At 37.8% G+C, this 15,000-nt stretch overlaps 2 protein-coding genes across 2 annotated transcripts in view; both read left to right on the top strand.

Annotated features, from left to right (window-relative positions):
* Positions 1-15,000, top strand: part of LOC137656828 (sodium- and chloride-dependent glycine transporter 1-like) — a 206,079-nt gene that overhangs the window by 39,997 nt on the left and 151,082 nt on the right. The gene's annotated exons all lie outside the window — the stretch shown is intronic.
* LOC137656831 (sodium- and chloride-dependent glycine transporter 2-like) overlaps positions 6,118-15,000 on the top strand; it is a 12,522-nt gene continuing 3,639 nt past the window's right edge. The window contains exons 1-5 of the mRNA XM_068391155.1: positions 6,118-6,387; positions 8,358-8,556; positions 9,374-9,599; positions 11,628-11,856; positions 14,199-14,311. Coding sequence (XP_068247256.1) covers positions 6,255-6,387; positions 8,358-8,556; positions 9,374-9,599; positions 11,628-11,856; positions 14,199-14,311 — 900 coding nt within the window. The 5' untranslated portion in view covers positions 6,118-6,254. The remainder of the gene's footprint in view (positions 6,388-8,357; positions 8,557-9,373; positions 9,600-11,627; positions 11,857-14,198; positions 14,312-15,000) is intronic.

Raw genomic sequence — 15,000 nt, forward strand, 5'->3', positions numbered from 1 at the left:
ATCAATGATAACGATCCTCAATCTTAAACCGTCTGGAAGCTAGAATTAAGTAACACTTACCTATCCTTTCAGGATAGAAATCTTCCAATGGGTTTTCCAAAATAGAATGATCCATGGTTTTAATTTTGAGGGAGGTCAGAGCAATTGGCTGGGCAGGAAACACATGTATGTGTCTTTACTTTTTCATTTCTAGCTTATCTATCCTAAGCTATATAAAAAAAAAAAAAAATCTATCTTGGGTACCCTTGTATGGGCTTCTGCTGGGACCGTTCCTATATTGAAAGAATAGAATTCCTTCAATACTATGATTAGAAATCAGTCATCCTTACCACACAGTGTTAAGAATATAAAGGGGCAGTGATTTGTACACTTCTCTACCCCTAGGGGTTAGAACCCTTTCGTTGGAGTTCCCTTGATAGAGGAATCTCCTTATAGTTAATACTGAGGGGAGGTAACAGCATTTGCTTACAGGGGATACACAAGTATGCGTCATCTACTATCCCTTTCTATCTTAATATCCTATGCTATTTCAGTTAAAAGATGACTTTTACATATTGCTTATCAGTGAGACAATCAATTGTATACTCATTCGGCTTTCCTTTCTTTACAGGAGGAACCCCAGATGACATGTGTTGCAGTTTTCTGCAATATCAAGAGTAAGTGTTTTTACGGTCATAATACATGCAGGCTTCATGCCCCCTGCAATAAATATTATATCCGAATCCCTACATTGTTGGAACCCGCAGGTTTGCAATGTATGTCGGACCCTAATGTCCGAGGGTTTCGAGAATCCCAAGTCGATAGAGTCTAGGGATGCAGCTCGTAACAACTACGTAACTAGGTGAGAGGCTTCCAGAAAATCTCTCCAGGTCCATACCTACCTAATGATAGGATGCGTAACCTACTATTTCCGAAAGCAAGTAAGGAAATAGTGGTGCCCCAGGCACGATTCACACCTCCCGACGGCCAGATAGCCTTTGGGACGGAGGGCAGGAAGCCCCCACGGGAAGAGGGGGAGAATGTTGTGTTGGAATTGTTTCCGTCTGTGCCGGCTCTAGAGCCACTGGCATTGACATCTTCACCTCCTACCCCTCTATTAGATGGAATGGACCAATTATGGGCCCAAGTGAAAGATTTAATAGAAAAATTTCACAAACAAGACGAAAAGCAGGAAGCGAAATGCAAGATAGAGCTCTTTGAAGCTCCACTTGTCGCTCCCCAAGGGTCATACAAACGACCCATAGATCAAGACCTTCTGACATGCTCCAAAACCAATCCCTGGAGGTTTGCGGAGCTTATGCCGATTTTAAACGGCAAACTCTACATCTCGGAGAAGATGGGTTCTGTTCCTTTGGACAAAATCGAGTTTTGTCCAAGCTTTGACGCTTTCCCTAATTGTTTCATTCGACTGAAGCATGAACAAACGTCAAGAAAAGAAACGGAATCGAAGGAGGTCATGATTCTCAACCATGATAAGGCACAGGCTATCTTGTCAAGTAGCCTGAAAAAGGCATGTTACTCGGTGTCGAAAGTTTCACACTAGGTAACAGATACCCTTCCTTTCTTGCTCCTGTTTCAATTTCATTCCCCTTTATGTGGAAGGCATTTAAATCTGTTGCCAAGGCAGTGGAGGCAGGTAGACCATGCCCTGCACTCGAGGAGTGCAAGCCTCTGTCACTAGCCTTTCCCAAACAGGAGAAGGACTGGAAGGAAGTCCACTTAACCTTTTCAGTAGGAAGACTAGATGCGGATGTCCCCACTCGACAGTTTAACGAGAATCTCCCTAAACTATCCGAGTTTCTCTTGTATAATGAACCAGAGACAAAGGAGAGACTTGCAGCCTCCCTATCCCTACAAAACTACATAGAGTTGTGTTCAACCCACCAAAGTACCCCAGACATGCTCATGGTCTTGGCCAAAATGCATATGGCTACCTTAGTAAAAGACCTTTATGCCTTTATGAAGGCTAGGAGAGCCTGTAGGGAGTTTGTGTTTGCTGCCGCAAAAGTGAAACAGGAAACCAGGAAACTAATATCTTCCATCATCTGGGGTAAAGACCTCTTTCCAGACGAGGTAGTTAGAAAGGTGATTAAGAAAGCCACCACGGAGAACATAGGACTTCTCCAAAAGTGGGGCATCTTTTCAAAGAGAAAGCCTTCCACGGTCGTGGGTCCCCAACCTAAAAGGAAGACGGCAAAGTCTGGAAATATACCTCGGGCTGTTCAACAACATCCTACAGTTACAGTGACCGTGGTGCCACAGGCAGGTGGTCGAATATATGAGCCTACTGATCATTCGAAGCAAAGAGATGCTTCTGGTAGGAGGGAGGTTCCTTCAGGATCCCTGGACCTTCGATCCTTGGGTCCAAGGCCTAATCAAGATGGGACTAAGATGGGAGATAGACATGCCTCCACCATCATTTCCTCAACTCTTCCTACACTCCAAAACCCTCCTGGAAGAATATACCTTAGAGCTCTAGAGCATACAGGTGGTAAGGAAACTATAGTCCATCGAATTCCAGGGAAGGCTGTTTGGTGTTCACAAGAAGGACTCAAGAAAACTCAGAGTCATTCTGGACTTGTCGCCACTCAACAAGTTCAAATAAAACTGCAAGTTCAGAATTTTAATCCTTTTGAACATAAGGACCCTGTTTCAAAAAGGGGTGTTCGCAGTCTTGTCAGACCTGAAAGATGTCTATTGGCAACTTACAGTCAGTCACCCCCTCCCCTCCTACCTAGGATTCAAGTTACAGAGGACAACGTAGATCTTAGGAAAGATACTTGTCGGACTAGACACAGTCCTAAGTATCTTCACGGGATTACCAGACACAGTCATGCAAAAACCAAGCCTAGAAATGGTTCAGGCAACGATGTACCTGGACTAAAGGCTGGGGTGGGAAGCACCCATAGTGGCTGGTCTATGAGCATCCAAGGAAGTGTTCCGGTTCCTGGAACATCGGGGATGCAACATAAGCCTCAAGAAGTCTCGATTCTCTCCAGCTCAAAGGTTTTAATGGTTGAAAAACCATTGAAACATGTGGTCACACCAACTCTCCTTTCACTTGGGGATGTAAAAGGAGGTCGCAGGGTCGGTCAAGAGACTCTGGTAATCAGTCAGGATTCCAAGATGCTAACAGGGAGGAGTTCTCAACTCTCTCCAGTTCGCAATAGTGACAGACCCAGTGCTAAGAGCACAGCTGAAAGATGCGTTAAGAGTCTGGAGAAGATACGCATCAAACACTTGAAGAGATCTAAAAAGACTGATATCGGTCCTTCCTTAATTGCTCCTCTAACAGGGGTCAAAGACCAAAAGTTCCAAGACCATATTGGTCCTGTCATGAGTGGGGAAACTCTCTCCACCCAGATCAGACATCCTAAGGCTGATCTGGGACACCGAAGCGATAATGAGACGTCTGAATCGACAATGCTAAAGAACGTCTCATACAGTCTAGGTGACGTTAACCATCCCTTACCTAAAGGGATGACACCTGTCAGCAGTTCATGCGTAATCTATCCACAATGTGACAGTGGATGCTCTACTCGGGCTCAAGCCGATAGAGTTAGAATGGTCCACAGATGCAGACCTATTCTTCCCCAGATGGGAACAAGTCCCCGAGCTGCAGATCGACCTCTTCATCACGAGAGTCTTCAAGATACTACCTCAATTTGTAACCCCATATGAGGATCCTCTAGTGGAGATCACAGCCGATCTCCGGCTGAAGGTCCTCAATATGCTGAGATCCTTTTAGGGAGGAGTGGCTCTGTTGGCTCCCTAGTGATTAGGAAAAGATTTGGGATCTCAGAAGGCAATATAGAATTCTTAGAAGAATACAAGTCTAAGTCAACGAGAAGACAATATGAGTCTTCTTGGAAAAAGTGGGTTGCTTTTGTAAAAGCAAAAGGTCCGAAAGCAATTTGAATGAACTTCTGTCTGTCTTTCTTTGTCCACCTTCATAATCATGGCCTGGCGGCCAACACGATAACTACGTGCATGTCAGCCTTGACTAGATCTCTTCTATAGGCCTTTCAAGTGGATCTGGTGAATGAAATCTTTAATAAGATTCCGAAGGCATGTGCAAGGCTTAGGCCTGCACCACCACCAAAGCCCATCTTATGGTCTTTGGACAAGGTCCTACATTATGCCTCATCTGTGAACAATGAAGATTGTTCCCTCAAGTGAAATAGTGGCCCTATCTAGAGATGAGGGCCACATTCAGTTCACAGAAGCGGGAGAACTGAATCTCTTTCCTGATCCAACCTTTTTAGCTAAGAACGAGCTACCCACTAAGAGGTGGGGTCCCTGGAGAATCTGCCCTCTGAAGGAAGATGTCTCTCTATGTCCTGTAGAGTGTCTAAAGGTTTATCTTTGTAGAACTTCAGACTTCAGGGGAGGACAGCTCTTTAAAGGAGAAACCTCTGGATCAAACTTATCCCTAAAACAACTGAGGGCGAAGCTCACCTACTTTATTCGTAGAACAGATCCTGACAATACTCCCGCAGGTCATGATCCAAGAAAAATTGCTTCATCACTGAACTTTTTTCAGTATATGGACTTTGAGCGGCTTCGCTCATATACTGGATGGAAATCATCCAGAGTGTTCTACAAACACTATGCTAAGCAGGTCCATGAACTGAAGCATTATGTGGTGGCGGCAGGTAGTGTATTAAAACCTGTCGTCTAACTCTGCAATGAACAGTTAATTGACTGGGACTGTCAATTAAAGGGAGAAGGGGTCATCACTTTTAGTGTGACCTCCTTTTGAATGAGTGTTACCATGGTGACACTAACTCTGTTCAAAATCTCAGGTGTGGAATTATACAGATAGCACTAGTGCCGTGTGTACGTAGTACACAGTGTTGATAGAATAAAACAGGTACAGAAATTATGAAGAGAAATTTTATTATAAACTTTTCTTCAGTCTGAGAGCGGCACTCACCATTTCTTCCCTTTCAAAAAGGAAATATAATTTCTGTATATGTTACATGTATAATTCCGTTATCATGCTACATTCGTTTTACTTGTTAATTCATTTAGTAATTTATTAGATATAAATGTCTATTAGAATGTAATTGCGTCCTAATTCGCCTGACAATTGCATGTTTAAGATGCCAGAGTTCTTTGACTTACTGATGTAAGTATTCTTCATATCATTGTATGCTTGCAAACAATGGATATAATGGACACTGATATTGGTTCAGCAATATATACAAACTATGAGACTGTTTGTATATTCAGTGTATACTTATGTTTGTTCATACAATATATGATAACCTTGAGACCCCTTTTCTACCGTCTAAAATGACTCTTCCCTGTAAGGGACAGGAAGCACTAACATTGTTTATGATTAGTGATGATGACGGATAACGGTAACGTCACTTGTCTCAGATGGTCCAAATGATCATAGAAATGCTGTCCCAAGGTTAAGGCACTGATGAAAATCCACAGATACATTAATGCTCTGGTATGCTTCCATCAGGACGACATGGCTTGAGCCCAAAAAACGGATTTTCAGCGAAGCGAAAAATCAATTTTTGGGTGAGATGGCCATGTCGTCCTGATGGACCCACCCTTCTTTTCAAAAAGAAAAGATCTTCACAGTATCCCTTCGGAAATACTGTATCTGTAGCACCATGCTCAATGCTACAAGGAATGTCCGCCATCTTGGATATGGTGCTGTTGTGATACTCAATAGTAGTATGGGAACTAGGGTAACCTTGATACGGCTCTCCTTCTAATTCTGCCACTTTCCCCCTCGAAGTGTAAACGCTATTCGGGGTGCAGATTGCTATGTGGTGTGTCAAGAATATGTCCCCTAATATTATGCAATATCCTTGAGAGAAAATTTAAGGATATTCGTGCCAGGAGTTAGAATTCTGGAGACCTAAAGGTAAAATTCTCTGGGAATATCAACTGTACTATATATATCCCTTAGGAAGCTACTAATAGGAACTTCCATCAGGACGACATGGCCAACTCACCCAAAAATAGATTTTTCGCTTCGCTCAAAATCCGTTATATATACACACACACATATTTCTCCCCACTTTACTCCTCTTTCACATAAGCATTAAATTTTCAGGTCATTCTAAGGTCATACCATCGACATAAACACTTTGCCTCACTAGCATCATCATCACTACAGGGACGTTGTTCTCCGGACGTCAACAGAAAACCGTTGTGATCTCAGAGGGAATATTATCGACCAGCCAACAGAAAACGGGGGTGATCTCGAAGCGGGTGCTATCCACGTAGAGATGGTTTTTGCCTTAGCAGCGGCTTGGTTCCTGATCTTCGTGTGTTTAGCTAAAGGAGTGAGGAACACGAGCAAGGTTTTGATCTTCACCGTGTTCTACCCGTATGTCATCATGGCCTTCATCTATGTTTGGAGTAGGTTTCCCTGGTTTGGTTTACTTGCATTTCAGTTGTGATGTGTCATTCGTGAATTTGAGCTTTGATTTTGATGATTTCAATGATGATGATGATGATGATGATAATAATAATAATAATAATAATAGAGAGAGAGAGAGAGAGAGAGAGAGAGAGAGAGAGAGAGAGAGAGAGAGAGAGAGAGAGAGAGTAATATGAATATCAAAATTATCAAAATCATTATTATTATTGAAATTATTATTAATATCAGAATTATTAAAATTATGAAATTATTGAAATTAGTATTATTAAAATCAATAAAATGACAATGATTATCAAAATTATGAGAATTATTACTATTATTGTATATATTATTACTATTACTCTTATTGAAGTTATTAAAATTATTAAGATGTGTAACATTGATCAAAAAGTTGTTTTGAAGATGATTAGGGGCTTTTGTTACATGATACTCTAAACTTGCAAAAATGTCTACATAATGTTTACTTTCATTCAATGCCTTCAATCCTACTCTGTACTCTGAATGCTCATGTAACACTTGATGGCCTCTTCAGATTTTTGCACATCAATACAAGTTATTTTCTAACATAATTCGACTTCACCGCAGCCCTACTCTCTACCTGAAAACTTCCTGCAAGTCAATCAGAACTTACTACTAACTTTAGATGAATTTTCTCTCAGCTGTTGACAATTTGACTTTACCTTAGCCCTACTCTTTACCTGAAAACTTCCTGCAAGTCAATCAGACCTTATTACTAACTTTAAAAGAATTTTCTCTCAGCTCTTGATAATTCAACTTCACTACAGCCCTACTCTCTACCTGAAAACTTCCTGCAAGTCAATCAGACCTTATTACTAACTTTAGATGAATTTTCTCTCAGCTGTTGACAATTTGACTTTACCTTAGCCCTACTCTTTACCGGAAAACTTCCTGCAAGTCAATCAGACCTTATTACTAACTTTAGCTGAATTTTCTCTTAGCTATTGACAATTCGACCTCACCTCAGCCATACCCTCTACCTGAAAACTTCCTGCAAGTCAATCAGAACTTACTACTAACTTTAGATGAATTTTCTCTCAGCTGTTGACAATTCGACCTCACCTCAGCCATACTCTCTATCTGAAAACTTCTTGCAAGTCAATCAGACCGTATAACTAACTTTAGATTAATTCTCTTTCAGCTGTTGACAATTCGTCTTCACTGCAGCCCTACTCTCTATTTGAAAACTTCTTGCCAGTCTATTACATCTTACTTCTAACTTTAGATGAATTCTCTATCAGCTGTTGTCAATTCGACTTCACCCCAACCCTACTCACTACCCGAGAACTTCTTGCAAGTCAATCAGACCTTATTACTAACTTTACATGAATTCTCTCTCAGTTATTGACAATTCGACTTCACTGCTACCCTACTCACTGCCTAAAAACTTCCTGTAAGTTAATCAGACGTTATTACTATCTTTAGATGAATTTTCTCTCAGCTATTGACAATTCGAATTCACTTCAGCCCTACTCTCTACCTGAAAACTTCCTGAAAGTCAATCAGATCTTATTACTAACTCTGGATGAATTTTCTCTCAGCTGTTGACAATTCGACTTCACTGCAGCTCTACTCTCTACCTGAAAGTCAATAGGACCTTATTACTGACTTTAGATGAATTTTATCTCAGCTGTTGACAATTCGACTTTACTATAACCCTACTCACTACTTGAAAACTTTCCTGCGAGTCAATCAGACCTTATTACTAACTTTAGATGAATTTTCTCTCAGCCGTTGACAATTCCACTCCAGTGCAGCCATATTCTCTACCTGAAAACTTCCTGCAAGTCAATCAGACCTTATCACTAACTTAAGATTAATTTTCTCACAGCTATTGACCATTCGATTTCACCTCACCCCTACTCGCTACCTTAAACTTCCTGCAAGTCAATCAGATCCTACAACTAACTTTAAATAAATTTTCTCTCAGGTGTTGGCAAAAATAATAGTAGTTCATCAGAACCCTGCTATCTACGTTCAAACTTTCTGCAAATCAATTGGACACATATTCAGGCGAATACAAGCGTGTGGATTGATGCCTCTGCACAGGTTATTTACTCCCTGGGTATTGCCCATGGTGGTATTACAACAATTGCCTCTTACAATAAGATAAATCAGAACATTCTCAGGTAAGAAAATATATTTTTCTTGTGGTACATTCTTATGGTACATTTGGGTCGGTTTTACTGGGATTTCAATAAATATTTCACGTTTGGGGTTTCTACAATAATTGACTTGAAGTTTGAGTTAAATTTATCGATTTTTTTTTATAAAGTTGAGATAAATGTTACTAACGTAAAGACAGCAAATTACTTTTATGCCTTAAATTTGCTTTTAGTCTTTTCCATGTAATGGAATAATTCATTTTCTGAATTTAGATGCACCTAAATATACAATGTTATGTAGTGCAATAAAAAATCAAATAGAATGACTCTTACCTCTGATGTAATACATTTTCAAAGTGTTGGTTATATATCAACTGTGTTCATATGTGGCTATTGAATATACAGCACATTCTATCCCATCTCATAATTATTTGAAAATGTGAAAATCCTATGGGGTAAACTTAAGACTGCAATGGAAACTTACCTTATGGCTAGTGCCATGAGTTTAAGTACAAAATAGCACTGAATTATTGAAAATTATCACAGATCTGCAAGCTCATGTACAAATTCTCTATAATTCGAGATGGTCTTTATTAAAGTTTTCTCTTTTGGAACATTATCAATCCATTTGCTTTTCCTATGAATTCAATAATGAAGTTTAACTGAAGTGCCTGAGCCAAAGATAGAGAGAAAAACAATAATTTTTCCGGCATTTTCAATTCACATAATTTCTTCATCTTACTTCAACTGGAAATTAGCTTAATCTTGTGGTCTGACAAAAATCCCTTGTTGTCGAAGTCTACAGATATCTCATGTCCATATCCATCTGTTTCTGTTACAGAGATACCATTATTGTATGCTTGCTTGATAGTTTTACATCTGTATACTGTGCGTACGTCGTCTCCAGCACTTTCGTTTGCATGTCAAAAGAGTTTCTGAAGAACAATGAAAACTCCCCATATCTGGTCTTCATCGTATTTCCTGCACTAGTCTCAGGAATAGGAAATGGGGGTCTCTGGTCCTTGCTCTTCTTCATTATGATTCTGGCCCTCGGATTTGATACCCAGGTAAGCTAAGATTTTGCAATAAGGTATAGGACATGATAATCAGCTAATTTACGATTTGACAATTAACTATGTGATTAGATAGCTAGGATTGCTATAGCATTTGGAAGTCAGAATACTGGGTTAAGTTCAAGTTTTGCAGTTAGCAACCGGGTTTCATGGATAGGTAAAAGTTAAGGTCTTGGAATGAGCTTTAGAATTTGATATTCAAGTAAGTTAAAGTTTCCAAATTAGCTATAGGATTTGCTAGTCAAGTGAAAAAAAAATATTTATACATGGGGGATTGCTACCCATGTAAGTTAAGCTTTTTATGTAGCTATGGCATTTGAAAGTCTGGTAAATTAAGGTTTTATCATTGATTCAAGGATTATTTAGCCCGGTTAGAAAAGGTTTGACAATTATCCATGGGATTTGATAATTACATAACTGGTTTAAGTTAAGAAGGTTTTGTAGTTAGCTATAATCTCTGATGGCCAAGAAGCTCGGGTGAGTTATCTTTTTTTTATTTATTTTTTTTTTTTTTTTGCAATTAGCTGTAACATTTGAAGGGCAAGTAAAATTTTGTTATTTGCTATAAAATTTGATAGTCAAGTAGGATAAAGTTTTGCTATTAGCTGATATCTGTTTGCTATTATATTTATATATATATATATATATATATATATATATAGATATATATATATATATATATATATATATATATATATATATATATATATATGTATGTATGTATGTATGTATGTATGTATGTATATGTATGTATGTATGTATATATATGTATATATATATATATATGTATATATATACATATATATATGTATATATATATATGTATATATATATATGTATATATATATATATATATATATATATATATATATATATATATATATATATATTCAAATAACTATGGGATTTGATATTGAGGCAAGTTAAGCTTAGCTATGGGATTTGTTGACCAAGTAAGCTAAGGCTCTATAATCCCTATGACAACAAATTACCCATTAAAGCTTCATGAACAAACACTATAATAACAACAATATACTGCCATTACCTCTCATTATCAGTCCTCTATTATTGCCACTATACATAAAATTATTATTTTTTTCCCTACATACCTCATGATGGTGGAAAGTTTATATTTCCTAAAGTATACTGTACATCATTACCTTTAATAAGGGTTCCTCTAATACATGTAATACATCTAACATCAATTTTGTCACTCCTGCCTAGCTCATGATAGTGGAAAGAAGTTTATATTTCTATATACATTAGGATTCATCTAAAGCATTTTATCTATCTTATACCAATTTAGGCACTTCTACCCAGCTCATGATGGTGGAAATGGTAACCACATTTTGTTCCGGAGCTACGACGCTGTCATAGCCACAAGCTATTTCGTGTTCGTGGAAAGTTTATATTTTTATATATATTAATTTAATGCACCTCCTCCATTTGCTAATGATCTTGACACTTCTACCCAGCTCATGATGATGGAAACGGTAACCACGGCCCTGATTGATGAATGCCGCATTTTGTGCCATCCCTATGTCAATCTCCCAGTCGCTAGCTGTTTCCTATTAGTGGAAAGTCTATTTTTCTATATTTATTAGTATTACTTTAATGCATCTCCTCCATCTCTTAACAATTTTGACACTCCTACCCAGCTCATGATGGTGGAGACAATAACCATGGCCCTGTTCGACAAATGCCGCATTTTGTGCCAGCACTGTCATTCTCCCTACCACGAGCTGTTTCCTGTTGGTGGGAAGTCTATATTTCTATATCTATTAGTATTACTTTAATGCATCTCCTCCATTACTTAACAATTTTGACAATCCTACCCAGCTCATGATGGTGGAGACAATAACCACAGCCATGTTCGACGAATACCGCATTTTGTGCCTGCACTATGTCATTCTCCCAGCTGTGAGCTGTTTCCTGTTAGTGGAAAGTCTATATTTCTATATTTATTAGTATTACTTTAAAGCATCTCCTCCATCAGATAATGATTTTGACACTCCTACCCAGCTTATGATTGTGGAAACGGTAATGACGGCCCTGTTTGATGAATGGCACATTTTGCGCCAGCGCTACGTCGCTGTCATAGCCGCATGCTGTTTCGTGTTATTCCTCCTCGGAATCCCCATGACAATGAAGGGAGGGAAGGAGATTTTTGACATGTTTGATTCTTCCAGCACCAAGCACTCCATCCTGCTGCTCTGTTTATTGGAAGTTGTCGTCGTTGCTTACATCTACGGTACGTTTTGTGAATTTTATATGGAGCGCATGCATTCTGTAATGTCCATTTAGAATCCAACTGCATTGCTCTTGGGCTTTTCATTTTACATTAATTTGTATAATGCACTCAATCGCATTTTCTATCTTCTCTAACTTAGTCCTACATCTATTCCCAGTCTCATATAAGAGCAATCCTTTCAGCCCAGTTCTGTTTGTCACAGAAAGATTAACTAATGGTAGAGTATTCATATTGCAAGGCTGTACGTTTCAGGGCTGAAATTCTAATCATTCATTTTACTATAAAATGTCATGGGCTACTAAAAGGTTAGCTTTTTAAATGATAATAGTCAATTTCCTTTGACTGTAAATCCATCCCTCACTCTTAGATATCGCCATTTCACAGTAAGATCAGGTGCTTTTTCATTATCATTATTATTAATATTACTACTTGCTGGGCTACAACCCTAGTTGGAAAAGCAGGATGCTATAAGCCCAAGGTCCCCAACAGGGAAAATAGCCCAGTGAGAAAAGGAAACAAGGAAAAATATATTATTTTAAGAACAGTAACATTAAAATAAACATTTACTGCATAAACTATAAAAGCTTTAACAAAACAAGAGCAAGAGAAATAAAATAGAATAGTGGGCCCGAATATACCCTCTAGCAACAATACTCTAACCCAAGACAGTGGAAGACCATGGTACAGAGGCTATGGCACTACCCAAGACTAGTAGAAACAATGGTTTGATTTTGGAGTGTCCTTCTCCTAGAAGAGCTACTTACCATAGCTAAAGAGTCTCTTTCAATGATAGAATGTCTCTTAATTGATAGGTTTTGATATTCTTTGTCTAAAAGGCCATACATTTTGGTGTTATAACGTCAAATTTTCTAAAAGGCCAGGTTTCTCATATATAAAATTTCTATTATAGACAAACAATTTTTCTTAACAATTGTAAGTTCTATACAGAAAAAAATACCTTTTTGATAAATGTTCATTATTTATAAAAGAAAATTGCATTCCTGATACTGCAAAATGTTTACTTTTGTTGCAGCTAGGCCCTATATTAGAAGAAAATCTTAAAACAATATAGGGTTCCTTTGTAGAAAGAAAATTCTAGCTTTCTTACTCTTTAAGGCCACTAAAGGAAGAGTAACTCTCTGAATAAGATATTTTACTCTGTTCTGCATACAATACTAATTTCTAAAATATCTTTACTCGATATAAGATAGTAAAGGTAGTAGGTTGGCCATGGCACCAGCCACTCGTTGAGATACTACCACTGGAGAGTTATTGGGTAATTTGACTGGCTAGACAGTACTACATTAGGTTCCTCTCTCTGGTTACGGTTCCTTTTTCCTTAGCCTAAACATACACCGAATAGTCTGGCCTTTTCTTTCCGAAGTCTCCTCTGTCCTCATACACCTTACAACACTGAGATTACCAAACAATTCCTTTTCGTTCAAGGGGTTAACTACTGCACTTTAGTTGTTAAGTGGCTACTTTCCTCTTTGGCAAGGGTAGAAGAGATTCTTTAGCTATGGTAAGCTCTTCAAGGAGAAGAACACTACAAAATCAAACCACTGTTCTCTAGTCTTGGGTAGTGCCATAGCCTCTGTACCATGGTCTTCCAATGTTTTGGGTTAGAGTTCACTTGTTTGAGGGTACACTCGGGCGTACTATTCTTTATATTTTTCTTCCTCTTGTTATTCTGAAGTTTTTAAAGTTTATATATGAAAGATTTATTTCAATGTTGTTACTGTTCTTGAAATATTTTATTTTAATTGTTTATTGCGTCTCTTGTAGCTAATTTATTTCCTTTCCTCACTGAGCTACTTTCCCTGCTGAAGCCCTTGGGCTTATAGCATCTTACTTTTCCAACTAGGGTTGTAGCTTAGGAAGCAGTAATAATAATGATAATAATAATAATAATAATAATAATAGTAATAATAATAATAATAAATATTGACAGAGATGTTAATACAATCCCACATTGCGCTTCAACATATACTAATGTTTAATACAATTTTAATTTCACGTAAAGATAATGGGATCCAGTGATAAACGATAATAATTTGCAGGAACAACTAAATTAGATTTAGTCATACTAAATGCAGTTTTGATATACTACCTGCATTGAATCCTACAAAATCATACTTTTATTCTCAAAATATGGTTATTATGTTGACGGTAAGAAAGCATTAATTATATAGCAAATAGTTTTATTAAAATATTTTGCTAATTTTGAATATCTTTATAAAGTAATCAGCAAAATTATTTAGAATTTCACAAAAATATATTCACATTCAGCACAAAAGCCCAAATGAAGTTTCACATACATCCTCATTACCACCTCATTTCAGGTTACAAGAAATTCATCAAGATTATCAAGGCAGAACTGAAGGTGTGGGTACCAGCTCCACTATATTACTTCTGGGGCCTTACTTGGTTATGCCTCACACCTCTGTCTCTTTTGGTAAGAAAAAATAGGAAATTGTTGCACTAAACTAACTTTAAAAACCATAATTAGAAAGCATAATGTACCTTTATATAAATAAAATTGTGATTAAACCACACTCTCCATTACGTTTACTACTACAGAGGTTCCTCAACAAACACAAATCCAGCTAAAATTATAAATCTTAGATATTGTATCATAAGTTTGTCTACTGTAATATGATAAAGAAATATTGTAATAAAACAATATTATATCATTTAATACAGTAAACAAAACAATATTTGCAATGACCTGATATTTATTTCATATGAAACAGGGGCTATTTGTTGACTTTCATAGCCGAAAATCGTAGGCCTGGGAGTCAGGTCCGGCCTACCCTAGGCTAAAATTTAACAAAATTTGACTTACAAAAGATTCGACTTAAAACAGTTCGACTTACGAACAGTTTGGAAGCTGAGGAGCTTCTGTACTTGACTTTCCAAACTATTTTCTACCAAGGTTAGCTACCTAACTGCTATCATTCATCTTTCCCCCACCTCTCCTACCAGCTAAAGAATAAAATCTATTGCCTTTATGAATTCTAATCCCCTCATATAACGGACTTTGACATAGGAAAAACCATAGCTTGTTATCAACATGTCCCTGATTTATACACGATATCTCCGAAGCTTGTCGCGGCTATAATCAGCCCTTATTTGGTTATGCCC

The sequence above is a fragment of the Palaemon carinicauda genome, chromosome 17 (assembly GCF_036898095.1).
Source record: "Palaemon carinicauda isolate YSFRI2023 chromosome 17, ASM3689809v2, whole genome shotgun sequence".
Classification (NCBI taxonomy): Eukaryota; Metazoa; Arthropoda; class Malacostraca; order Decapoda; family Palaemonidae; genus Palaemon; species Palaemon carinicauda.